The sequence below is a fragment of the Gopherus flavomarginatus genome, chromosome 3, assembly GCF_025201925.1.
Source record: "Gopherus flavomarginatus isolate rGopFla2 chromosome 3, rGopFla2.mat.asm, whole genome shotgun sequence".
Lineage (NCBI taxonomy): Eukaryota > Metazoa > Chordata > Testudines > Testudinidae > Gopherus > Gopherus flavomarginatus.
In genome coordinates this window covers 62601130-62627674 of record NC_066619.1, presented here as the reverse complement: position 1 = coordinate 62627674, position 26545 = coordinate 62601130, and the positions used below count along the sequence as shown (strand labels likewise).

The 26545-nt window shown below is 44.3% G+C and overlaps 1 protein-coding gene across 12 annotated transcripts in view; it reads right to left on the bottom strand.

Moving 5' to 3' along the window:
- CAST (calpastatin) overlaps positions 1–26545 on the bottom strand; it is a 110939-nt gene that overhangs the window by 31063 nt on the left and 53331 nt on the right. For 9 of the 12 annotated variants that reach the window (XR_007773389.1, XM_050945711.1, XM_050945710.1 and 6 more), the window contains 16 exons: positions 23795–23860; positions 20312–20362; positions 18903–18959; positions 18666–18782; positions 15295–15399; positions 15134–15202; positions 14630–14728; positions 13437–13517; positions 13292–13345; positions 11993–12088; positions 11796–11891; positions 11046–11147; positions 8820–8903; positions 3034–3081; positions 660–764; positions 281–382 (listed from right to left, as the gene is read on the bottom strand). Coding sequence is in view for 11 of the 12 variants with exons in the window: in XM_050945711.1 (XP_050801668.1) it covers positions 281–382; positions 660–764; positions 3034–3081; positions 8820–8903; positions 11046–11147; positions 11796–11891; positions 11993–12088; positions 13292–13345; positions 13437–13517; positions 14630–14728; positions 15134–15202; positions 15295–15399; positions 18666–18782; positions 18903–18959; positions 20312–20362; positions 23795–23860 (1332 nt within the window). In the remaining variant the exon portion in view is untranslated. The remainder of the gene's footprint in view (positions 1–280; positions 383–659; positions 765–3033; positions 3082–8819; positions 8904–11045; positions 11148–11795; positions 11892–11992; positions 12089–13291; positions 13346–13436; positions 13518–14629; positions 14729–15133; positions 15203–15294; positions 15400–18665; positions 18783–18902; positions 18960–20311; positions 20363–23794; positions 23861–26545) is intronic. The other 3 variants (XM_050945716.1, XM_050945719.1, XM_050945721.1) reach the window with 1 other exon arrangement.

The window sequence follows — 26545 nt, the reverse complement described above, 5'->3', positions numbered from 1 at the left end:
AAAAAGATTTTAGGAAAGCATTTGAAGCATATACTCTCAAGCATAGTGAAACAACTGTTTCAAGAAAAAATGCCAGGGGGCATCACGAGAGTTCAAATCACAGGTACTCCTTCAGAAATTCAATCTATATCATACAGATAAGCCATGACGAGATTATTCTGAAGTGCTTGACTGTGAAGTTTGCAATAGTATTCCACAAAGCCATACTTCTCTAACTTTTCACAGAACAGCTCTGAGTTTTTACTTTAGCACCAATTCCGATTCTCTACAGGTTACTCACTGAAGTAGTAGTTGATGGAGCTGATGACTGCACAGTAGAAACTGCAGCAGAGGAGACAACTTCCTCCACAGAAGCCTTTGCAGGTGCAGTAACTGCAGGTTTCTGAAAGAAACAAATGCAGTGAACTTTATTAATGCACTGAAGCACAAAGCAACGAAAATCAGAAAGAACATGGAGATATAAACCTTTCAACAGAATGCAACTGAGAAAAATGAGGAGATATTTCTGGGAAGAGAATATTATGGGATACAGAAACCAGAGAACCATGGACTTTTTTTAAGTGTTCCTCTATCCTAAAATTGTCCAGTGACAGTGAAATTGAACACTGAATATTAAAAAGATTTTTTTTTTTACTTAAGATCAAAGAAGACTTACTTACTTTAGATGTGTCGGTGGGTTTAGATTGTTTAGACTCGGCTGCAGGTGGCGCAGGACAGACAAAGTCTTTTGAAAATTCATCAATAAGATCAGATTCACTTACAGGCTGCAATACAAAATGGACACAAATGTGGTACAGAGTGACTGATACAATTGTTTTTATTTTACAAAAATTCTAAATTAACTTGCTTGGTCAGCACCTTTTACATTTTAAAATATACTATGTATGCATAGTTAATAAATATTTATTGAGAAAATCCTTTCTAGAATTTGTCCAGTTTTGTAATTAAAAATGATTTTTACTGGAATAGCATTCCATTTTAAAAATAGTTTACAGTGTTACTAAAAAGCAAAGTATAACTTATTTCATGAGAGGATTCTAAGCTTTTAAAAACAATAGCATAAATTACTTAGGCTATGTCTACTTTGTGCAGTCTATACTGACATAGCTACAGTAATGTAGCTTTGCCAGCATAACCCGGTAGCTTAGGTGCAGCTTATGGTGAGGGAAGGCATTTTTCCATTGCTGTAGAAACAGTATTTCCCTAAGTGATAGTAGCAGGGTCGATGGAATCATTCTTCCGTCACCCTAGCTGCATCTACACTGGGAGTTAGATCAGCATAGCTTTGGTGCTCAGGAGGGTGACTTTTTCACACACCTGATGCCGTACCTACATTGAGTGTAGATTAGGCCTAACATTTAGTATGACAGTATACTATACCTCTACCCCGATAGAACGCAGTCCTCGGGAGACAACAAATCTCACCGCGTTATATCAATCTTGCTTTGCCTCCCCTCCCCCCATTCCTTGTTCCCTGACCGCCCTCTCCAGAGACCTCCATCCCTAATCACCCCCAGGATCCCACCCAGCCCCTCTGCTCCCTGTACCAACTGCTCCAACCCCCATCCACACCCCACAGGCACTCACCGGCACTGGAGGAAGTGGAGCAGACCGGCCCCAGCCAGCTCCATGCCGCCACCTCCCAGCTGCAGCGCTCCACTTTCTGCCCCCGGTGAGTGCGTGTCGCTGGGGGGCGGCTGGGGAAAGGTCCTGCACTCACCTGCGGCGGGAAGCGGAGCACCACGGCTGGGAGCTGGCGGAGTGGAGCTGGCTAGGGCTGGGCTGCTCCTCTTCCCGCCGCCGGTGAGTGCGGGGAGGTTGGGGAAATGACTCCCCATGTACTCACCAGCGGCGGGAAGCGGAGCGACGCAGCCCCAGCCTGTTCCACTCTGCCACCTCCCAGCTGCGGCAGTTCGCTTCCTGCCGCAGGTGAGTGTGGGGAGGTTGGGGAAAGGATGCCCTCCACACTCACCTGAGGCGGGAAGCGGAGCGCTGCAGCTGGGAGCTGGCGGAGTGGAGAGGGCTGGGGGTGGCCTACTCCGCTTCCACCACTGCTGGTGAGTGCAGGGGGTGGGGAATCCCTTCCCTCAAGCCTCGAGTGACACAGCTGGGGTCGGGGTAAGGGAAGCTCCTGGCCCCCTACTAATCCCCCAGGCCACTCTGGGTCTGCGGGGCCCCCAGAAGTGCCCTCCCACAGCTCCTGCCCCCTAGACCCTGGGGGCGAGCCCCTGACCGCCCCCAAGACCCTCTGCCCCTTATCGAACCCCTCGGCCCTGGCCTGGCCCAGCAACCTTAACACGCTGCTCAGAGCAGCGTGCCAGAGCTTTACCGCCTTGTATGTGAACCTGTGTTATATCAGGTCGCTTTATATCAGGGTAGCGGTGTGTTACAATGTTTCAAGTACAGATCATGTATTGGTAATGTAGGTTCTGTCATTTTTTTTTATGTTTTGTCTGCATTTCTTTTATCTTAAGAATAAATGTGCTTACTCAGAAAGAGCTGTGTGGTAACTTATACCTCTGGCTATTACATTGTGTATCATCTTTGAAGAGAAGGCAAAAGAAGCCTGCTTAAACTGGGGATATCACAGTATAGTCAGGGGACTCTGCAACCTGGAAATATCCTAGCCTGGTCAGGAGGGAGAGAGACGTATGTCTCCACCCAAGAGAGACATGACACCTGAGGGCACCTCTGTGGAGCCTAGGGTGGGTGCCGTTGGCAGACCACAGTAAAGGGGGAATACAGATGTAGTTGCCCAGAACTGCGAAGCATTTCAGTATTACTCAAACATTCACATGATCCACCTACAGAACAATAATATTCAACTTCAATATCAGAGACAGATGGCTAGAAAGTAAAAATCAGTTGCACTTGTTTACACACTGTATAAGTGTATCTACAAATAGGGACCAAGACTGTGTAGTTATACTAAGAACATAGGAGAATAGAGGACAAAAAGGAGAAACAAAACCAACCAACAGGAAACCACCAGGATATCTAGTGACAATCATATAATACTGTTACATTTCTAACCTTAGGCTTTTCTTCAGGTTTTGGCAATAATGGTTTTCCATCTTTATCCTGCAGGGAAAAACATAAATATTGTTGTCAGTTTTTTTCTATTATTACAAAACATGGCTTCCATGCCAGCAAACAATTGCAAGTTTAAGTTATTTGCAATGGGAAAGGTATCTAAACAAGTACACCCCAAGGAATTAAAGAAAACAAATGAAAATACACATTAAGCAAAATCTGTGCCATATCACATTTGATGACATGCACTAACAATACAGAATTCCACGGACACAGCATTTTATGGTACAGGGTAGGAGCAGCAGGTCTCCTCACCCCCATCCATGGGACCTGCCAACAGAGGGAGGCCACAGAAACTGTGACTAGGCACAAAGTGATCCAGAATATATTTCAATACTATTCTGGCAGGCCATTCCTGCTACAGCATTTAAGCTTTCTTTTACAGAAAACATTTAGTCCCAGATTCTCTGCTGCACCAACTTTTCACTCAGTGCAGCAGAAAGGAGAACATCTGGGAGCCTGTAATGGCTTCCTGAGTCTCAGGGCCCATATGTGCTGGCTACAGGACCACTGTAGGTTAGAGCAGACCTAACCAAACAACAGGTGGCAATGGTCTTCAAGGAACTGTATGCCAAGTGGGGAAAGCAGGAACACATCTCATTTTGGCCACACCACTGACATATTACGCCTCATTCAAACACAGACCCCTAGGCCAGGGAAGGGGTGACATAGGAACCCGGGTATACTGGCTCTGCATCATCTGAAAGAACCCCCATATAAGACGGTTACTCACTTTGTAACTGTTGTTCTTCGAGATGTGTTGCTCATATCCATTCCAGTTAGGTGTGTGCGCCGCGTGCACGTTCGTCGGAAGATTTTTACCCTAGCAACTCCGGTGGGTCAGCAGGTCGCCCCCTGGAGTGGCGCCGCTATGGCGCCTGATATATACCCCTGCCGGCCCGTCCGCTCCTCAGTTCCTTCTTGCTGGCTATTCCGACAGTGGGGAAGGAGGGCGGGTGTGGAATGGATATGAGCAACACATCTCGAAGAACAACAGTTACAAAGGTGAGTAACCGTCTTTTCTTAGAGTGATTGCTCATATCCATTCCAGTTAGGTGAATCCCAAGCCTTACCTAGGCGGTGGGGTCGGAGAGAGATATCGCAGAGTGCAACACAGCGGAGCCGAAGCCTCTGTCATCCCTAGATTGCTGACCCAGGGCGTAGTGGGAAGCGAAGGTATGGACAGAAGACCAGGTTGCTGCCCGGCAGATTTCCTGAATGGGCACGTGAGCAAGAAAAGCAGCCGATGAGGCTTGAGCCGTGGTGGAGTGCGCAGTCACGTGGCCGGGGGGGGGGCGTGTGCCAAGTCATAACAGGCGCGGATGCAGGACGTTACCCACGAGGAAATTCTTTGCGAGGAGACTGGTAACCCCTTGACACGTTCAGCCACCGCAACAAAGAGTTGGGGGGTTTTGCAGAATAGTTTAGTTCGCTCTATGTAAAAAGCAAGCGCCCTACGGACGTCCAGTGAGTGTAGCTGCTGCTCCCTGCAAGTCGAATGGGGTTTTGGGAAGAAGACAGGTAGGAAGATCTCCTGGTTAACATGGAAAACCGATACCACCTTGGGGACAAAGGCTGGGTGCGGTCTCAGCTGCACCTTGTCCCTGTGGAACACAGTATACGAGGGATCTACCGTGAGGGCCTGAAGCTCCGAGACCCGTCTCGCTGATGTGATGGCCACCAGGAAAGCGGTTTTCCATGAGAGGTAGAGAAGGGAGCAAGTCGCTAATGGTTCAAATGGAGGGGACATGAGCCGGGTCAGAACCAGGTTAAGGTCCCAGGTAGGGGCAGGGCGGCGAACCTGGGGGTAGAGACGCTCCAAGCCCTTAAGGAATCTAGTCATCATAGGGTGAGAGAACACCGAGCGGCCATCCCCCCCGGGTGAAAGATGGAGATGGCCGCCAGGTGAACCCGGAGAGACGATATCGCTAGGCCCTGTTGCTTGAGGGACCAGATGTAGTCTAGGATATTAGCAATGGAGACCTAGGTGGGAAGGAAGTTCCGTTCTGCGCACCAGCAGGTGAAACGTTTCCATTTGGCCGAATACGTCGCTCTAGTGGAAGGCTTCCTGCTGCCCAGGAGTACCTGCCACACTGGGGTAGAGCAACGGAGCTCACACCGGGTCAGCCACTCAGGAGCCACGCTGTGAGGTGGAGCGATTGAAGGTCCAGGTGACAGAGCTTGTCGTGGTCCCGAGTGATCAGGTCCACATGAAGGGGCAGAGGGACAGGGTCGGCTATGGAAAGGTCCAGCAGCATGGAGTACCAGTGCTGCCGGGGCCACACTGGAGCTATCAGGATCAAGCGGGCCTCGTCCCTGCGCACCTTCAATAGGACCTTGTGGATGAGTGGAAACGGTGGAAAGGCATACAGCAGGTGCGTCGTCCATGGAACAAGGAAGGCGTCCGCCACCGAACCCAGTGAGAGGCCTTGAAAGGAGCAGAACATCTGGCATTTCCTGTTCCTGCGGGATGCGAAGAGTTCCATTTGGGGAAACCTCCACCTCCAGAAGAGCAAAAGAGCAACGTCCGGGTGAAGGGACCATTCGTGGGAAAGGAAGGACCTGCTGAGATGATCCGCCAGCACGTTCTGAACCCCCAGGAGAAAGGACGCGATGAGGTGAATAGAATGGGCTATACAGAAGTCCCAAAGCCATAAGGTCTCTTGACACATGGGAGAGGATCTCGTGCCGCCCTGCTTGTTTATATAACACATGGTCATCGTGTTGTCGGTGAATACCAAGACACAACGGCCCTGCAGATGCTGACGGAACGCCTGACAAGCAAGGCGGACCGCTCTCAACTCCCGGACGTTGATGTGGAGGGCTAGCTCGCGAGGTGACCACAGGCCTTGGGTTTGCAGGAGCCCGAGGTGAGCCCCCCAACTCAGGGATGAGGCATCTGTTGTCAGGGACACCGAGGGTTGGGGCGGATGGAACGGAAGCCCCGCACAAACCACGGAAGGGTCCAGCCACCACTGGAGGGAGTCTAAGATGTCCTGGGGAATGGTGACAACTATGTCGATAGAATCTCTGGCCGGATGGTATTGTGCGTTGAGCCAGGACTGGAGGGGTCTTAGGCGGAGTCTTGCATAGTTTGTTACGAACGTGCAGGCCGCCATGTGGCCCAGGAGGGTAAGGTAGGTGCGCACCGAGGTCAGGGGCGCTGCTTGCAGTCTCTGTATGATGGCTGCCATAGTTTCGAACCTCGACAGAGGCAGAGAGGCTTTGGCAAGAGTGGAGTCCAGGGTAGTGCCGATAAACTCTATCCTCTGTGTGGGGATTAGCGTCGATTTCTCCACATTGATCATTAGACTTAGGCTTAAGAAAAGGTTCTTGACAATGCAGACATGACTGAGGACGTGCGCCTCGGAAGTCCCCCAGAGAAGCCAGTCGTCTAGGTATGGGAATACGTGTATACGACTGCGGCAAAGATGGGCGACAATTACAGCCATACACTCGGTGAACACTCTTGGGGCTGTAGATAGGCCGAACGAGAGGACCGCGAATTGGAAATGTTGCCGGTTGACCACAAACCGGAGGAACCTCCTGTAGGGTGGGAAGATGGCTATATGGAAGTAGGCATCTTGCATGTAGAGGGCGGCATACCAGCCTCCAGGATCCAGGGATGGGATAATGGTCCCCAGGGATACCATACGGAACTTCAACTTTACTAGGTATCTGTTGAGTTCCCTCAGATCGAGAATAGGTCTGAGACCTCCCTTCGCCTTGGGGATTAGAAAGTAGCAGGAATAAAACCCTTTGCCCCGCTCGAGCTCGGGAACCTCCTCTATGGCTCTTTTGGCGAGGAGCACTCGCACCTCCTGTAGGAGGAGTTGCTCATGAGAGGGGTCCCTGAAGAGGGACAAGGGAGGGTTTGAAACAAATTGCAGGTGGTATCCCAGTTCCAGCATGCGTAAGACTCAGCGGTCCGATGTTAGCTAGGACCACGCAGGGAGAAAAAGGGAAAGATAGTTGGAAAAAGGAGGGGGCGGATCAATCAACAAAACTGGTACAACGCCCTCAGGTGCACCTTCAAAAGGAAGGTTTCGGCCTGGAAGAAGGTTTGGAGGGGTTCTGGTTCTGGCCTCCTTGGTTGCTGGCTTGTCTGCGGCGACCATTCCTGCCTCGCCGTCTGGTGAAGTCTTGCCTCTGCCAGGGTTGGGGGTAAGGCCGGTGTTGCTGCTGTGGCCGGAAGGGTCTGCGCTGGGTTACGGGTGTATGCATCCCTAAGGAGCCTGCGCCGGGGAAGGCCGGTGCCGAGGCATTTTCGCGGTGCCGGTGCGGTCCGGTGCCGGGGTGGTGTCAGCACTCAGTGCTGAGGAAGGAGGGTTAAGAGGTGCCTCCATAAGGAGAGTCTTTAAACGATGGTCTCTCTCCTCCTTGGTCCGTGGCTTGAAGCCTTACAAATGCGGCACTTCTCAGATATGTGCGATTCCCCCAGGCACTTTAGGCAGGCGTCGTGGGGATCGCTTGTGGGCATCAGCTTCTTACAGGCCAAGCATGGCTTGAATCCCGGCGAACCGGGCATGAGCCCGGGCACCGGGTGCGGGGAAGGGCTAGAGCCCGAACCCGCTAAACTATACACAATAACTGATTGACAACTATGAACTAATTACTCTATATGCTAACAATAACTATATACAATGAGTGAACAAGGAGAAGCTAGGTACGTGGAGGACAGCTATGCCGTGCTCCACAGTTCTAAAGAGCGACACGGTGGTAAGAAGGAACTGAGGAGCGGACGGGCTGGCAGGGGTATATATCAGGCGCCATAGCGGCGCCACTCCAGGGGGCGACCTGCCGACCCACCGGAGTTGCTAGGGTAAAAATCTTCCGACAAACGTGCACGCATGGAGCGCACACCTAACTGGAATGGATATGAGCAATCACTCGAAGAAGAACAGGGGAATTCTCAGCTGGTCAGATACTGCTGCAAGACCTGAGTGGCAAAAAGGAGCCAGAACACTGCCGAGAATCTAGCCCTGAGGCCAGTCACCACTGCACTACTTCAGTTTTATGTTGGATTAACTTAGTATCGATTTAAAACAAGCGATAACTCAATAGTAAGATAGGTCCTAACTTTATAGTCTTTATGGCTCTGAAGAAAATCTTCTGAATGTCAACTTATTTAGGTCAGCTTCCCAGGTCTGCAATTAGACACACTGAAAGTCTCTGAGAGGTAAAAACTGCTCCATTCAAAAAGGAATGCGCTACTACTGAAACCTAATGATGAGAGTTGAAATGTACACATTGTTAACTGCATCAATATTGACAATTTTGAACACCTCTCCTTCTCTGTGTGCGTCCATCAGTAAAATGTGGATAATATCTCTCTATTGAGTTTGTCAGGACCTCATACTACACAAATGAGCCCCACAGACATATTTAAGTGACACGTCCGGTTATAAAATGATGCTTCTGGCACTTTCCATGAGAAACTATTCCAAATAAATGCCAATATTGTTTGCAAGTCTACATGTTCCTTTCCTCAACATCCATCATGTTACTCTGAGGGACAGCAGAGAGTTCTAAGTGAACCCTCAAGGAAGGGGAAAGGGCTGGGGAGGGATACAGGAGCCATCCAGGAAAGGTGCATTCAGAGTTAGTCATTAATAGAGTTCCACTACTTTTTACTTTCCCCCAACTTCATTGCCTGCCTGTGACACAACCACCGAGCTAGTCAGGCACCTATAATTTATATGAGGAAAGTAGAGATGAAAAATTACCATTGCCGGTTTCAATCTGTATTCTGGAGGGATTGTATCATCACGTTCACCAGCCTTGTTTATTTTTTTCTCTTTAGCTTTTGCCTGAAGAAAAGGATACAAATACAGATGAACAGAAATTCCAGGAAAAAACACCTACAGTCCCTCTTCAATAAAGAGGATCATTCCAATTTTCTAAAAGGTACTAAAGTCAGATTAAGCCATTCTATGCTTTGATGGCCTTTTATGTTCTATTCATGCCAAATTTAGGTTAAAAAAACCCATTGTTTTGAAATTAACACTAGTGTAGTGTTACACTTCAAAACACAACCCAAAGACACAGAGCAGAGACATAAATGTCCCTGGCCACTGCCTCAACAGGCCTTCAAAGGGCACAGTACAAAGCTCCCGATTCTCCTGGCAGCCTTCACCACCCTGGCCACATCAGCAGCAGAAAGAGATAAAGGGTGAGTAGGATTGTATCCCCTTCTCCACTGAGCAATCATCTGGGGACATGGAGTCCCAGCAGTGCACCCCTTAATGACTCCAGAGTCCTTCCACGAGCTCAAAAACACTCAGCTCTTCTAGAGGCCCTCCCACAATGACTCTAGACTCTCCTGCCAGTCAGCTCTTCTGACGTCACATCATGCCTTCTATCAAGTTCAGAACTAGCACAAGCACTCCAGACACCTTCAACAGCAACTAATTTTCCATTGCCTTTCTGTCACTCCCCTGCTTTATGCACTTACTAAATATGGAGAAGGGATAAAATAATGTAAAGCTAATAGGCGAGTGGTGTTACATGTAAAGATAAAACTCAAAACATGCAAGGAATAAATACCAAATGAGCACTAAAGTTAAGAGACATTGAAGAGATCCAGGCTAAATACAAAAATAAAAGGAAAAGTCAGACAAGAACTATTTACAAGAGAAAATGCTATTAATTGTAACTCCCCCCTCCCACCCTAAACACAACAACTAGAGTTAAAGGGAAAAATAGTCAGAGAAAAGAATGGTTAGAAATATATTTAAGTGTAACCGACAAGAAGCACAACAGTCATTACTATCCTTCTCTGGTATCAGAGGGTAGCCGTGTTAGTCTGGATCTGTAAAAGCAGCAAAGAATCCTGTGGCACCTTATAGACTAACAGACGTTTTGGAGCATGAGCTTTCGTGGGTGAATACCCACTTCCTCAGATGCACTTGCATCTGAGGAAGTGGGTATTCACCCACGAAAGCTCATGCTCCAAAACGTCTGTTAGTCTATAAGGTGCCACAGGATTCTTTGCTGCTTTTATCCTTCTCTGGTATGTTGTATCCCATTTCTACTCCCTTTGTCTGTTTTTTGTCACTTAAGTAAGTTCTTATAGTGATCTATATCTTATAGTGCTATAGAGCTGATAGCTGATAATACAGTCTAGCTTGAGAGCATGCTTAAAGAACTGAACGTGAAAAGTAGTCAAGTCGGATTAAAAATGAACCAGTCGAAAACAAAATATGAGAACAGATGTTCTGCCAAGAACCCAAATAACTCTTGGAGGAGAGCAGATCCAAGAGGTCGACAAATACGTTTATTTGGGCCAGGAAGCCAACACACACCATGATCAGAAAGGTGAACTGTCGTTCAGAAAAAAAGCGGGATGGTGCACATTCAACGACATCAGGGACATCCTCCAAGGAAACATCAGCAAAACAACTCGTGCAAATCTTTTTAACTCAACCATGCTTCCAGCAATGCTATATGGCAGCTAAACATGGTCACTGACGAAGATTGAAGAACATCAATTGTGTGTCACACAGAGGGCGATGGAATGAACATTTTAGGGCATTTCGCTCTGCGATCACATCCCTACTGAAATAATCTGGCAGCAGTCTGGAGTGTGAGATGTTGTTGAAAGCAGGCTCAGCAAAATGTGGTGGGAGGGACATGTGGCCTGATTCAGTGACAACAGATAGACTGCAGCTATATCTGAGTGGTATCGGCGAGAACTGAAACGGCCACGCAGTCAGCCTCCAAAGAGGTGGGATGATTTCCTAACAAGGAGATATGGACAAGCAAGGTGAAGGATGGCCAGAGCGAGAGAAGACTGGAAGACATGTTGTGATTGGCTCAGTCTTAACTGATGAAGGGTCGACAGTCTACATAAGTAAGTTCTGTGGGGTATGCATTGTTCTCCTCTTATGCATTTGTACAACATCTAGAAAAATGGAGTTTGGGGAGCTGATATAATATACATTTAATTATACCTCTGAGACTTCTACAAGGGAAGATACGTCTTCTTTGGGTTCAGGTTCTGGTGCACCAAGAGTATCAGCAAGGGCATCTAGTGCATCATCACTTATTGCTGCCTAGATTAAAAAAATGTGCAAATCATATTGTGATTATTCATAAAAAGGCACAGGGTTTCTTTACATGCGTCTTCCTCTATATTCTGCAGGGAGCTAAGCAGCATGCTAGCACGTCTGAGCTCAAAAAGTGATAAAATGGCATTTTTAATTTCTGCTCTGCTTCACCACATTTCTTTAACATGAGAGGGCAGCAGATGGCAAACTCTGATCATACCAGCAGCTTCTAATAAAACAAAAACTTCTTCAAGGAGAGTAAAGCAGAGACCCCAACACTATATTACATTATCTCTCCAGATATGAGAAGGAAAGGTCAGTTTATGAATACAAGGACATGAAATTATCCTGATATTAAAAGCATCCCACACAACTAAAAAACACCAAGCTCTCATACTATGTTTACTGGGCCTATGGGTGCCCTGCAGTAGACTCCATAAGCACAATTATTTGACCCTCGCAGGCCCAATCCTATAACATGCAGAGGCTCTCTGCACCTGCAATTCCCGTTGTACTTAATATGTTCAACAGAATTTCAACTGAAGCCGAGGATGTTCAACGTCTTGCAAGATCAAGCCCAAATTTTGGCATGAAGTATGTTAAATACAGATATATCATAATAATTAAATTAGTCAAAAAAGAGAGTATCTATACCTCTTCCAGTTTTGGTTTCTTCTCCTTAGGAGGAGCTGAACTCCTGACTGAACTTGTTGACTGTGCTTGTACAATTTCTCCTTCTGCTGTTGGCTTCTGTTATGCAAGGAGAAAATGAAACATTTGGTTACTGGGAAAATTTGCAAAAAGTGTAAAGAAGGTAAAGTTAAAAAATTTTCAGCTGGCAAAATCAATACCTCTTTAAGAGTTGTCTTCTCCTCTCTAGGAGTAGAAGTACTGCAGGTAAAATCAGATGACAAAGCATCTGCAATATCATCATCTGTCATTGGTTTCTAAACAGAAATTGCATAGTAGATTATGGTTAACATACAAAGGTCAAGGGCTGTCAAAACCTAGTTTATAATTCATGTGCGCTGTGTGCTTACTGAAGTAGCAATATGTATTTAAGGGGCCACTGTTACACTTTTGTCTCAGAAAGAAAACACCCCTACACGTCACAAATGCAGCCTTTTGTTTTCTTTTAGGTGTAAACTTACAGTGAAATCAAACTCTAGTCCAGCGATCGGCAACCTTTGGCATGTGGCCCATCAGGGAAATCTGCTGGCAGGCCAGGACAGTTTGTTTACCTGCAGCATCCGCAGGTTCAGCAGGTCGCAGCTCCCACTGGCCGCGGTTCGCCGTTCCAGGCCAATGGGGGCTGTGGGAAGAGGCAGACAGCACACTCCTCGGACCACACCACTTCCTGCAGGTCCCATTGGCCCAAAACAGCAAACCACAGCCAGTGGGAGCTGCTATTGGCCGAACCTGTGGACGCTGCAGGTAAACAAACCATCCCAGCCTGCCAGCAGATTTCCCTGATGGGTTGCGTGCCAAAAGTTGCTGATCCCTGCTCTAGTCTAAAGGAATGACAGTCCACCTGTGGAACTTTTTGTCAGCAGATGTTGCAAAGGCCAAGACTATAACAGGGTTTAAAAAAGAACTAGATACATTCATGGAGGATTGGTCCATCAATGGCTATTAGCTGGGATGGTGTCCCTACCCTCTATTTTCCAGAAGCTGGGAATGGGCAACTTGGATGGATCACTTGATGATTACCTGGTCTGTTCATTGCTTCTGAACCACCTGGCATTGCCCACTGTCGAAAGACAGGATACTGAGCTAGATGGTCTGACCTAGTATGGCTGTTCTTATGACCATGCTAAGCACACAGATTTAAGCATTCTTTGCCACACAAAGTACTCAAGGATTCCTGCATCCATAACTGTCAATAGCTAGTCTAATATTATCAGGTTCAATTTCTCAAAAAATATTTGGTTTAGTTGTTTCAACTTCTTTCAGTTTTCTAAGACTGTCTATGTTAATTAAAAATTCTGTGTGAAAACTCCAGATGCTTTCCATTGACTTCAACAGAACTGCATGCGGTCAGCACCTCTTGGAATTTGGCATTTTCTGACATCAGCAGAAGTCAATTAGAACTTTCCCAAGAACCGGATGATGACCTATTTTTAACTTTTGAGATGTAAATCCAACCTTACCTGGGGAGGTGGTTCTGTTTTTTCTGGGTGTACAGCTTGGTCATCTCCTTTACCCTGAAAGAAGAGTTATTTCTGTAGTAAATGGAAGATAATCCCAGTATACAAGCAGAACTCTATTACGTCTTATTTTGCTCACTTTAATTACCTCCAATAATTTTCTGTACCCTGGAGGTATAGAACCCTCCCGTTTACCCAGTTCTTCAATATATGCAAAAGAATACGAATCCTGCAACAAAAAACATTAAGTTAATATTGTATTCATGTTTGTTGAAACCAAATGTAAGTTACTAATTTACAAAGATAACTATATAAAGTGACATTCTACCCTACAATAAACTGGCCTTCTCCCCAGTTCACAAAGAACCCACTGCCACACCCAGAGTCTCTTTCCAGGCAGTTTTATTCTTCCAACACAGGCAAAATTAATAAAACCAGTTCCTCAGCCCACCCCGGGCTACAGCTCCCAGTGCACTGTCCCCTTTGCCTCTTTGTCCTTCCTTCAGGAATCTTAAATGCTCTGGTCGCTGAGCAACACATCACCCAGAGCTTTTCCCCCCAGCAGGTTCCCACTTCCTCCTCTCCTTGCGGGACTGCCTGCTGCTTCTAATTCTTGCAGCTTTCTGGCTCTGACTCATCAAGTGTGGCCCCCTTGCCCAGGTACCCTCTTTTAAATCTCATCGAGGTCAGCTGACCAGTCACAGGTGTACTGTCCTGCTCCCTCGTCAAGGGGCCAGCCACCTTGTGATTACTCACTAATGATAATTCTGAGAAAAGAGAGAGTCAAGTACAATAAATGGTCAATCTCAATCCTTTAACGTAGATACAGATAAAATGTGAATTTTACATATTTTTGGAAACACCTCTGTGTACTCCACTCCCTTACTTCTCCATTACCCTCCCCATCAACTGCGATTGCAACCCCTCTTCTCCACGCACATCCACATTTAGAAATGAACATCGTCTCAGATTCCTAATGCTCCACCACGTGACAAATAAAAGAGTAAGTAGAGAGAATTCCCTTCACTTATCCAAGCTTTTTTCTCTCCCCTTTCAGCGACTTTGATAAAAACATGTTCTTCTGTAAATCTGTCAGACAAGCCCATATTTGGTGACCAATTCAAATAGCAACTTTTTTCCAATTTGCTAACATTTCACCATTGTGTTCTACTGTAGATCTACAGTTGCAACATTTCTTAACAGCTAAAAACAACACTAGTATCGTGTGGGAGGCATTCCTTACGTTTTACAGAGAAACTGTGAATCTATTTCAAATGTTATGGGATCACAGGGATAATTACTCAGCCCGTATGATAACAAGTGACGTAAAAAATTCAATACCGTAATTTCTGGGCCAGTGTAGACTGGACTGGGAGGGACATGTTCTTCAGGTCCTCCCAGCGTATCTATCAGGTCATCTAAGGCCTTATCTAGATCAGACTAGAAAAATAAGCAGACAGTTATACAAGTTAAAGGCACTACACAGTATGTAAGATGTATCACAATGCGTAGCACTAATGTAAGACTGCAAAGAAACAGAAAAAGACACAAAAAAACCCCCTCTCTCTCCTTAAGCCTAAGGGGAGAGCAGGGGGAAGGAAACAGGATCCTTTGCAGAGAACTCCTGGAAACCCAAACTAGAAACTTGCTTTGAATCAATACAAGTTCAACAGACAAACATTTTCAAGGATAATTGTTAACCAGTTACCTCTCAATTTCAGTAACAAGATTATTTGTAGTCAGCTGATTTATTAGTTAATATGTTGTAAAGATTTATTTTTAAAGATGAAACATACTGAAGTATTATTGATAACAATGTCAGATTTGGGAAAGGTTGTTACCTACTTTTTCAGGTGGCTTAGTAGGTGCAGCTTCAACAGCTGAAGATGGAGCTGCTGATTTATTTTCTTTAGCCTGAAAAAAAGGTGAAAATAGTGCTGAAAGCCAGTGTAAGGGAGTTAGGTGTATACAAAGCAGCTGATTTGTGTTAGACTATAGTTACCTACCTCAGTACTTGGCTTATCAGCTCTCGCAACCAAACCAGCAGCAGTGACCGCACCAACTGTAGCTGCAGCTGCACCACTAGCTAGTGATTTATTTTCAGTTTTAGGCTAGGGAATAAAATAGAAGACTTTGTGTATATGACTTTGTGTTAACAATTTTAAGAAGAGAACTATAATGGAAATTTTCTACCCTAGTATATATCCTACATTACTCCAATTGTCAATATGTTTGTGCAAATTTCAAGGACAGAACAGGAAAAAGATTATTAATGCTGCTAAGCAACATTCTGTGCTGAAGGAAAAGTGCAGTTTTAGTGGGATTCTCTCTTTTGTTCCTCTGATAACACTGAGATAGTATAGCTTACGACAAACGACACATTGATTTCTGGTGCAGAAGGAGAAAGTTAATTAAAAAGCAAATGGTACTAAAGTTTAGTAAGTATTTTATAAAAAGATTATAAAACTCTACCCAAAATGCACTAAAATAGGAAATTTCTTCATATGCAGGGTTCACTACTACTATAAAACACCAAGATGGGAAGCTGAGTTTTGAGTCTCTGAAATTCTCATTTACTGCAGCTTCCTCTGAAAAAACGCTAATTCACTGAACTAACTTGAGACTCAATAGATGACTGAAATCCAACAACAGCAGCTGGTGATGGAGAAAAAAAGATTGTATTTTACATTATGCAGTCTCAAGTCTATAACATACACTAAAACAGTTTGTACGCAGTGTTGTTGTAGACGTGCTGGTCCCAGGATACTACAGAAAAAAGGTATTTGAGGTAGTATCTTCCATTGGACCAACTTCTGTTGGTGAGAGAGACAAACTTTCAAGTTTACACAGAACCTGAAGAAGAGCTCTGTGCAAGCTTGAAAGCTTGTCTCTCTCACCAACAGATGTTGGTATTATCCCAAACACCTTCTCTCTCTAATCAAACAGTTTATTATTTACTAAAATATTTGGCACTCATATTAAATTGAATAAACCAAAATTGGTCATGCTATTTTTTAAATAAGCAGTAAGTCTGGCAGCTGCAAGTTTGTACAGATTTCATGACTCTACAAACACCCGCTACCCCCTTTCCAGATACAGTCCAAAGTTGAAGACACCCTGGGTGTAAAGAAGCACCTAGTAACTGAGACAAACATGGTATATTCCCCAGCGTTGATTTTTGATTCTTTGGAGGTGGCAAGAGGGAGGAGTTTAGGGAATCTTCCCCTCAAAACCTTCCACTGCCTGGGAGCTTCAAGGAGCAGCACAATCTGGCACAGCCCACTACAGAGGCAGATCCATTTCCCTAAAGTAAGATCTGTCGAGAAAGTGAAGCCATGAAGGCAGCATGAGAGGCTAGGATATTAAGGAAGTAAAACAAAAATACAGGAGGTAAAACAAATTTGTAAAATCTCAGATGTCAAAATCTGCCACAAATCATGAGAGATTTTTTACCCACAGTTTTCTAACTTATTCCCCTATAAGCAAAACGTGAAAGATGTGAGGCTTTACAGTCCAGGAAGTCTTCATGGTTCAGGTGTACCGGGAATGATTTTGACATCACACTCCATGTTATCTAGCCTGAGTCACCAAGTCGCAGGATACCTCTATACTGTAATCAAAGGTGCGACTGCAGCTCAGGTAGGAATGCCAACACTAGTTTAGTCTAGCTAGCATGATTCCATATAGCGGTGTAGATGCAGCAACACAAGTATGTACCTCAAGTTCCAGACGTGTTTGTACAGTTCAGGCTGGGATCCATGCCACTGTGTCTACCCTTATTTTTAGCCATGGGAGCTACATTAAAGCTAGGGTGGGGTATGCCAGCTGGTGCTGCAATTACACCTCCCACTGCACTGTAGACATCCTCTAAATCCTAGGCAGACATCTGAGAGAGATTTACCCAATGACAGAGTAATCCGAATGTTTATTCTCTCACTTTGCTTTCTGCCCTCTTTTTCCCCTTGACTCCTCTGAATTTACCCTTTCTGTTCTTCTTTCCCCTCTCCTTAAGCTCCCACCAGTCCTGCAGGCTGTGGGGAGTGTTGCACATCTGCATGCTGCCAGCCTGCTCCTCTTCCACATTTGGGCCAGTCATTGGCACTCAAAAATCTGCCTGAAACACTCAACAGAGAAGAAAGCCAAACATCAAGTAGGGCAGCGCTCATGTATTAAACAGAGCAAGGCACACACCCTTGATTGACCCTAGGCTTCCCAATCTGCTCACATGTTCTATTAAGGATGCAAAGAGGAACAAATTGACAAAGAGTATGTGAACCCTTGGCTTACATTGCAGTGTAAAGACTCAGGCTCAAGCCTAAACCCTCTTCTGTCCACACACAAATCATGCTAAGGCAGAGAGCAGACTCAGGGTCCCAATACCCCATGGAGGTGGACGGTCAGAGCCTGAGTCAAGCCAGGATGCAGGGTTCAAGCCCTACTGCTTTACAGTGTAAATGCAGCCTTACTGGACTTGTGCTCAGAGTCTCCCAAAGGTATTCCACAATCAGACAGGAACTTGCTTTGTCCTCTGAACAGTCAAGTTTGGTGATAGGTCAAGTTTTCCCACACAGGATCATGAACAAAGGGCTAGAGCAACCACATTTTGGGAGGATGCTAGGAAGTCTGGGATAAGGGTGATTGGACTTGGGCCCACATAATGCACTAGAGACCCTGGGTTTGTGACCCAGGGTTCAACAGTTCCTAACCTGAGTTATAACTGAGTGTACATGCTCAAGCCCTAGGTTAACAAACCCAGGGTCTGCTAACTAGAGTTCTACTAACCCTGAGTTTACACTGCAATGCAGATATACACGAAGAGTGGCCTGAGCCTGAGCAGTGCGGAGTTTGCAGGGGAACGTGACAAGAGTCTCAAATGTGCAGTACTTCTGTCTTAGACAGACCTGCAACTGCCAGCAATTGTACATGGGTCACCTTCAAAAACATCCACGACACCTTACAAAGCTAAGAATGGCTTAAGAGAGGATATGAAGCTTGGCATTATTGCAGAATACATATTAAAAGAGGCTGTTTCCAATCAGATGTTCAGTCATGCATATTCTATAGACAATGCTTGCAACTCTATTCTCACTGCCTTTGAATCAGTACATTCAAGGCATTATTAAAGTTAAATAAGCAAAATGCAAAGGTCCCATTAAATCCCAAACAGTGAAGTTTTATACATGCTTAATGTAGCTTAGACTGTAGTTTAATGCACACATACCTTCAAAAAGGCAGTCTGTCTTTGGGACCAGAACTGTCTTTTTGTTCAGTGTTTGCAGATGCCTAGCATAATGGGGTCCGTGACTAGGGCTAGTAGGCGCTCCCTCAACACAAATAAACAAACAAAGTAATAAAGGGCTTGCCACTTCTGCTTTACCTTTGGTTCTTCTATTGAAGATACTTGCGTTGACTTTTCAGTCTGACCGGTGGCCGCTTTTCCTGGACTAGCTTTTTTAGAACTTTTCGCTACAGAAGGTTTGGATGGGCTTTTTGCCTATACAACCATAAATATGCTATTAATATATAGGATAGATTTTAGTATTCTTGCGTTTTTGTTTTGAGAAAATTAACAAACCAATGAAACAAACAAAAGGAGAACATGTAAATAACTCACCCCGCCAGGTTCCTTTTGCTTCTCTTCAGATTGATGTTTAGTTTGAGAATCAGCTGGCTGTCAAAAATAATACAGATATATTAGAAAATATTTAACTGTTAGGAGGTATTCAACTCAATGGAGTTTTAGTCTAGTTTACTTAACATACATGTAACTTTCATCTGTTCTGATAGACAATTTAGAGAGACAGGAAATTATTATTTTCTGAATATCAGGGCTGCACAAACAAAGGAAGATACAATTCCTGCTCCAACCAGATTATACACATCCTACAGGCACAATCATGTGAACGCTTATCTGTATAGGATTTAATATACTAGAAAGTGGAAAGTCACGTCTGGGAGTAGTTGTAGCCAGGCTTTAAACATAAAGAGGTCTTTCAAAGGGTTGTAAAAATACTTCTCTCAAGTTATTTATATCCTTTTTGTTAGCTATACATTCCCATTTGTTTACTTCATAGTGACAGTTTTTCCTGTAGCTTCTCAAGCAATCTCAAGGGAAGGCACAGTTTATATTCAGCTAGTTCAGCTGGCGAGTTCACTCTTGCCCATGTGCCATATGAGAAAAAGCATAGTCCAGGTTTGTGGAAATGAATTTTTCTCCATTCATTCATTCACTGTTTAAAGTTTGAGAGAAAAGATCTTGGAAGAACCTATAAGTATGGGTTATCTTTCTTTGTAAATGTGTATTTTCATCTTGGGCAAAAATAGTAATGGGCTGAAACTTTGTATATGTCCTTGCCAAAAAATAAAAAATAAAAAAAAAAAACCACCCCAATGTACTGGAATCATTCTGCCTTGTTTTTACTTTAGGGTTGTTATTTTTTTTTAAACTCTAGTTTTCAGGTTCCTTCCCCTGCCTATTGAAGGAGAAAGAAAAAAAAATAGAAATAACTTAAAAAAACCTGACATTTACTAGGCAGATAGGGTTACCTAGTCCTCTCTCTAGGAAAAAACTCTGCAGGAGAGAAAGCAGTACGCAGGAGAAGCCTAGCCCTAGACTATATCCTTGTGAATTCTGAGGCATCCATGCAGCAACGCAGACTCTGTATCAAGCTCTATGAGCACCTCCTTTCCCTGACAATCAATGAAGTCAGCTTTCTCTGTTCTTTCCCACCCACACATGCCCTAAAAGGGTAAATGGAGCAGGGTGGATTTAATGCTGGTTTCTGCTTAGAAATCTGCTGGTAGAGGGGAAGACCAACAGAGTGGCTGCTCCCCAGAAATGTGCTATGTCAACTCCTAACAGCGGAGCTCCTGTTCCTACCTCATCTGCAGGTAGGTTTGTTTCCTTTCACCCACATGAGAAGATGGGAGCATCTGGTCCATTAGTGGCAGAATTAAGCTTATCATTACAAACTTCTCTGAAGAAGAACAATGCACAATGATTAAATAAAAGTAGTAGCTTACCTTTAGTGACTGTGCTACTTTTCCAGGTTCTGTTTTTGCAGTTTGTGAGCTCTAAAATATATAAAAAATTATATTCAGAACAAAAGATCAAAAAAGCAGCTTAGTGCTTTTTATGTTTTAAAACATATTTAAGCTTAGTTGTTCTTATGGTTTTAAAACATGCTGCATATTTTATACATACACGAACACTCAAATGTATCTGGATTATAAATAAATAATGACTTCACCCTCCAATTTACAACACATGGGCACAGGACCCTGTTCATGCATTGTAAGCTACTGGAGCAGGGCCAAAACACAGCAGATAAAACACACACAATTTATATACTCATTTCACTTGGGCCATGAAATAAGAGAACTGAGTAAAGGTAACCAATAATTCCAGTTTCCCAAACTGAAAAAAGCTGTTTCAGCAACATTCAGAATAATATTATTATGATTCATCTCAACTCAAAGTACAAAAAGTATAATCAATATCTTGTATATACAAGGTTATGAATTCCCACAACGAATAAAATAGTGTAGTTACTGCCAAAAAGGTTACTGAATATCGCAGCTTCTAAGTCAGGGCCGGGCAAATTACAGCCCAGGGGCCACATCCAGCCCATCAGACCTTTTAATCTGGCACTTGAGCTCCCGCTAGGGAGTGGGGTTGGGGACTTGCCCCGCTCCGCACGTGCTGTGGCTCCCAGAAGCACCGGCATGTCCCCCCCCTCACCTGGCTCCTACGCACAGGGGCAGCCAGGGGACTCTGCATGCTGCCTCCACCCCAAGTGCCAGCTCTGCATCTCCCATTGGCCAGGAACTGCAGCCAGGAACTGCGGTCAATGGGAGCTGCAGGGGAGGCGACTGTGAACGGGGCAGTGCGCAGAGCCACCAGACCGCGCCTCTGCATAGGAGCTGGAGAGGGGGACATGCCACTGTTTCCAGAAGCTGCTTGAGATAAGCACAGTGTGGAGCCTGCACCCCTGACCTCCTCTCATACCCCATCCTCCTGCTCCAGCCCTGAACCTCCTCCTGCCCTCCAAACCCCTTGATCCCAGCCTGAGGCACCCTCCTGCACCCCAAACCCCTAATCCACACCCCAGAGCCCTTCCTCCCACACCCCAACTCCCTGCCCTATCCCAGAGCCCCCTCCCACACTCACAACTCCTCATTCCTGGCCCTGCCCCAGAGCTGCACCCCTCACCCCCTCCCACACTCCAACCGCCAATTTCATGAATATTCATGGCACACCATACAATATCTATATGCAGATATGGCCCTCAGGACAAAAAGTTTGCCCACCCCTGTTATAAGTCATAGCTGCTTACTTTACTGAGACCATGTCAGTATAGTTATATTGGTATACTATCCTGGCAAAAGTACTCCCAGTGCAGACACAGCTATATTAGCATAGCTGTGCTTTTGCTGGCATAGCTTATTCTTCTCCCCACGCAAAATAAGGCTATGCCTACACTTAAACTACTAAAACGTAGAAACTTACTACAGTGATGGGAGAGGCTCTCCCATCGCTACAGTAAATCAAGCTCCCCAAGAGGCAGTAGCTAGGTCAACGGATAAATTCTTCCATTAATCTACTATCATGATAGCCTAAGTCCCTGTGGAGATACTACGTTGCGAAGTGGTGTGTATTTTTCATACCCTGAGCAACGAAGCTGGGTCGATCTAATTTTCTTGCATAGACCAGCCTGAGCTATATCAGCAAAAGTGCAGTTTTGCCAGTATAACAGCATTTACCCTTGGGGCTTCTGCCAGCTAACTCTCCAATAGTTATGTTAACTTTGAAGGAGTACAGTAAAAAACCTAAAATTAACAATAAAGTCAGGTCATGTCTACACTGCAGTGATTTGCCACATAGCTGTATTGCTCAGGGGTGTGGTATGTGATATCTGTCACATACCACACCCCTGAACAATACAGCTATGTGGCAAATCACTGCAGTGTAGACATGGCCTGACTTTATTATTAATATTATTATTATTTTTAGGTTTTTTACTGTACTCCTTCAAAGTCAACATAGCTATTGGAGAGTCAGCTGAAGTTTTCAATGGATCAAGTATTATCAACAGTATTTTTTCTAAGTTTTAGCTGCATAATCACTGAGTGAAAGCCTGGCTCCAGTAACCATACGGGAAGTTGAACTTCAAGCCATCAGTTAGAAAACACATTTTTTACTTGGACGGTTAGCACATTTAGAGTCAGAAACAAACTAATAATGACCCACATTTTTATAGTCACTTACAACAGAATCACCTTTAAAACAAAACAATGGATATAACCACTTTATTATTTAAGTATGCAATTGATCTACTGTAATTTTGCAAGCTTTTTTCTTTCACTTGAGAGGCATTATAAAGTATTATTTAGATGTATTTGGCGTTTACATGGATTGGTTGACCCCACCATGAAATTTTATTAAATCCATGCACAGATCCACAGTAAATTTACATGTGAAATTCTGAGTTTGAGTGTGCATGTGCACATGCATGCATGGGTGCAAGCGACACAAAGATTTTGAAAACGCAGATTAAGGTATATAACACCACATTGTAATGTATGCAGTAAATAATCATACAAACCACAGAAACAGCGAATGCTTTGGAGGTAGGAGAAATTTCCTGTACTCCACGCTGAAAATAAATCACTTCACCTCATAGATCATATATTTTAAACATATTGTTACTTTCTAGACTTTTCATGTATTTTAAAACTGATCAAGAAGAAGTTTTGTTTCTCAGATACATTCACAGTCTGCATGTATGCATTTACACACTACAGTATAGCCTCACTATAACAAACCCCCTGGGGATCCAAGCCATTTGCTTGTTATAGCCTGAAGTTCAAGAGCCCTGCCACTGGGGCAGGGCTGACACCTTGAACCCTAAAGCTGCCGTGGCTGGAAGAGCTATCAGCCCCCGTCATGGCCCTGAGGCCAGAGGTGGGATCCAGGGACCAGGTTCATTATAACCAAAGGTTCACTATTATAGAGAGGGTACACTTGTATACCTACCATATGTATGCATGCATGCATACAAATACATGTACATACTCTGATATATATATTATACACACACACACACACACACACACACACACACACACACTTAACACCATCAATCACGTAAATCAGTTCTCAAAGCAAGTATCCTAATCTTCCAGGTCTTCTGGTCCAAGAAGATTGTGTGTGCTTGTGCAGAGATGAAGCTAGAAATTTTATTCTAACATTATTACACTATCAATCAAACGGATTTTTACCGTGTGCTGCCTTTAGCTGATGGTTGCAGCAATAAGGAAATGCAACCGACGTGAAGGCGTGAGGAACTAGAATTTTGTTTTTGATGATTGATTGCCAAGGTGTTTTGGGCCCATAAGGAAGATTGCAATATTAATAAGCATGATACATGAAAAACTCATGGTGGAAGTGATGAAAACATGCTGCTGCTGTGACTGCAGACAGAGACATAGTCAATTGTGCATCACCTGAACTTTGTGTCTCTTCCTGCTGTGAGACTGCTGTCCACTGGTCTGGCTATGGCTTGAAGTAGCCTAGTATTAAAGTACAAATTTAGGTTTTTTAAAAATGCATTTCCCAAGAAACGTAGAGAGATTTACAGGAAAAATGAGAAAATATTTTACTACCATTTATGTTTGTACATGAAAACAGCTGTACTGAAACTGCTAGAGATATCGGTTACTGAGAGTTAAATTCAAACCTCTGTGCTGCTCACTTTACCAATACTGTTGTTAGTAACTATATGTGACAATTTTCTTATAGAGCAAGTAGTCCTTTCTCGGAATTTGAGTGTACATTTACTGGATTGTTTATGTTTTAAATTCGGGGCGGGGGGGGATATATTTTTTTAAATTAACATTAAACAGAATTGTTCACAGTAAAAATGGCATCAGATGTGTAATAGTTTGATTTAGGAAATAAAATTTATAGCCAGATGTGTTTTTGTTTGCAGATGCAACTTCAGCTCTTCTGGCCTGTTTAGACCTTGTAAGCAAATAATAAAGAAACATATCAGGATCTTGCTTTCAGAGTTCACCATAGAGGTGGACAGGCAAAATGAAAGAACAGTGAGATGTACACAATCTGGGATGAAGGGGGAGAGGAATTATAATTGGAGATTAGCTTTGTTCATCATTCAACACAGAAGTTACATTTCAAAACAGCTACACTTGAAGATGCAGAAAGGCTTTTCAGGATCTGGAGGACAACTCTGTTTATCTGTTTGTGTTTATCTAACAGTTTATACACCTTCATGGTGTCCCCTCTTCAGGCTTATTTTATTGGCAGTTAGGTTCCTCTGATCAAAAGGTATAATGATTCACGTTAGGTCCCCAAATATGAATTCCAAGTAGGACCCCTAGAATAAAATTGTCCCCCTTCCTAAGCTCTGCCCATCCCCGTGGCAGCACATGCACTATCCACCTTGTTCACCTCATCCCTCCCCAATACCCATACTGCTCTTTTTCCCCTCTCCATTTCAATAAACCAACCAGACACCTTCGCACAAGGTGTTGAGGTTCACATGTTATGGTAACTCCATGAAGCACAAATCCTTATCCCTGCCACAGCTGCAATGGCTTCCATTTGCACAGGACAAAGCTGATTACACTTTTTTGGGAAGGGGGATTGACATTCAGTCTTGAAGGCAAAGAGGGAGTAAGAATGGGTCTTCACTGGTTGGGGGCAAGGGAAGAGGTAGAACGGAACAGAAATGGGAAATAGTTCTCTGAGGAGCAGAGGCAAGGGCACAGGGACCGAATGAGAAGCGGGTCACTGGGAATGGGGTCCGCACAAGAAGGTAGCCCTCCAGGAAGAGGAAATGACATTTGACATTCAAGGTGCCCTACTCCCTAGCAACTCTGTTTCCTTCAAGGAAGTCCCTCTGGGTGCCCCAATTCCCCTTCAAGGAGGAAATGTGAATTATACATGAGCTATTAAAGGGCAACGTAAGGTGGCTCCACTTCTCCCTTCATAAAGACAGGCCAGTAAATTCCTGCAGGACTCTATGCTCTAGAGTCCCCAAATGTTGCAGGGCAGGGATTTACGCCCTGCTACTGTAGCTTTTTTCCTGCAGGCATGCTTATTTTGAGTCTATTAATAGAGAAAAAGTAGTCACCTCTATTAATAGATGGCCAGCCAGTTGCCATCATGTAGATAATACCACACGGAAAGAGCATGTTAGGAGTGAGTTTGCTCTTTGATGTAGGTTCATAATTAATCTATCATCATCAGGAAACATCTTAAATTAGTGACTGACAAACAACGAATCTCTAAATTTATGATTCGTGATGATCATGCGGGATTAGACAAAGGCTTAATAATTGTCCAGTTTATTGTCAGGAGTATAGTAGCTAGGTCTTGTGGACTGTGTGTGGAGATTAAGATTTATAAATTAGATATTTTGGTATCCATTGTAGCTACGACTATTAAAAGAGCTGAGTGAAAAACATCCTTGAGGAATTACAGCATAGCACTATTTGAATTGGCAGAGGCGATACAAAGGAAAAGAAGGAGAAAGTTGCTTTTTACCAAGAAATATTCTGACATTCAAGTAGTTGGTGATTTTAAAGGTGCTACAGCTTTGAAAATTTTAACTTTTGCTGTTTTTTGTAGAAGTTTGGCAAATGAGCTTCACTTGCTAAATCAGACTTCAGACTAAATTAGAATGTTGAAGTGGATTCTCCTGTAATGTTAATCACAGACTCATAGAATTATAGAATATCAGCGTTGGAAGGGACCTCAGGAGGTCATCCAGCCCAACCCCCTGCTCAAACAGGACCAATTCTCAACTAAATCATCCCAGCCAGGGCTTTGTCAAGCCTGACCTTAAAAACCTCTAAGGAAGGAGATTCCACCACCTCCCTAGGTAATCCATTCCAGTGCTTCACCACTCTCTGAGTGAAAAAGTTTTTCCTAATATCTAACCTAAACCTCCCCCACTGCAACTTGGGACCATTACTCCTTGTTCTGTCATCTGCTACCACTAAGAAGAGTCTAGATCCATCCTCTTTGGAACCCCCTTTCAGGTAGTTCAATGAGGGGGATTTGATAGCTGCTTTCTTCTCTTCTGCAGACTAAACAATCCCAGTTTCCTCAGCCTCTCCTCATAAGTCATGTGTTCCAGCCCCCTAATATTTTTGTTGCCCTCCGCTGGACTCTTTCCAATTTTTCCACATCCTTCTTGTAGTGTGGGACCCAAAACTGGACACAGGCTAAAC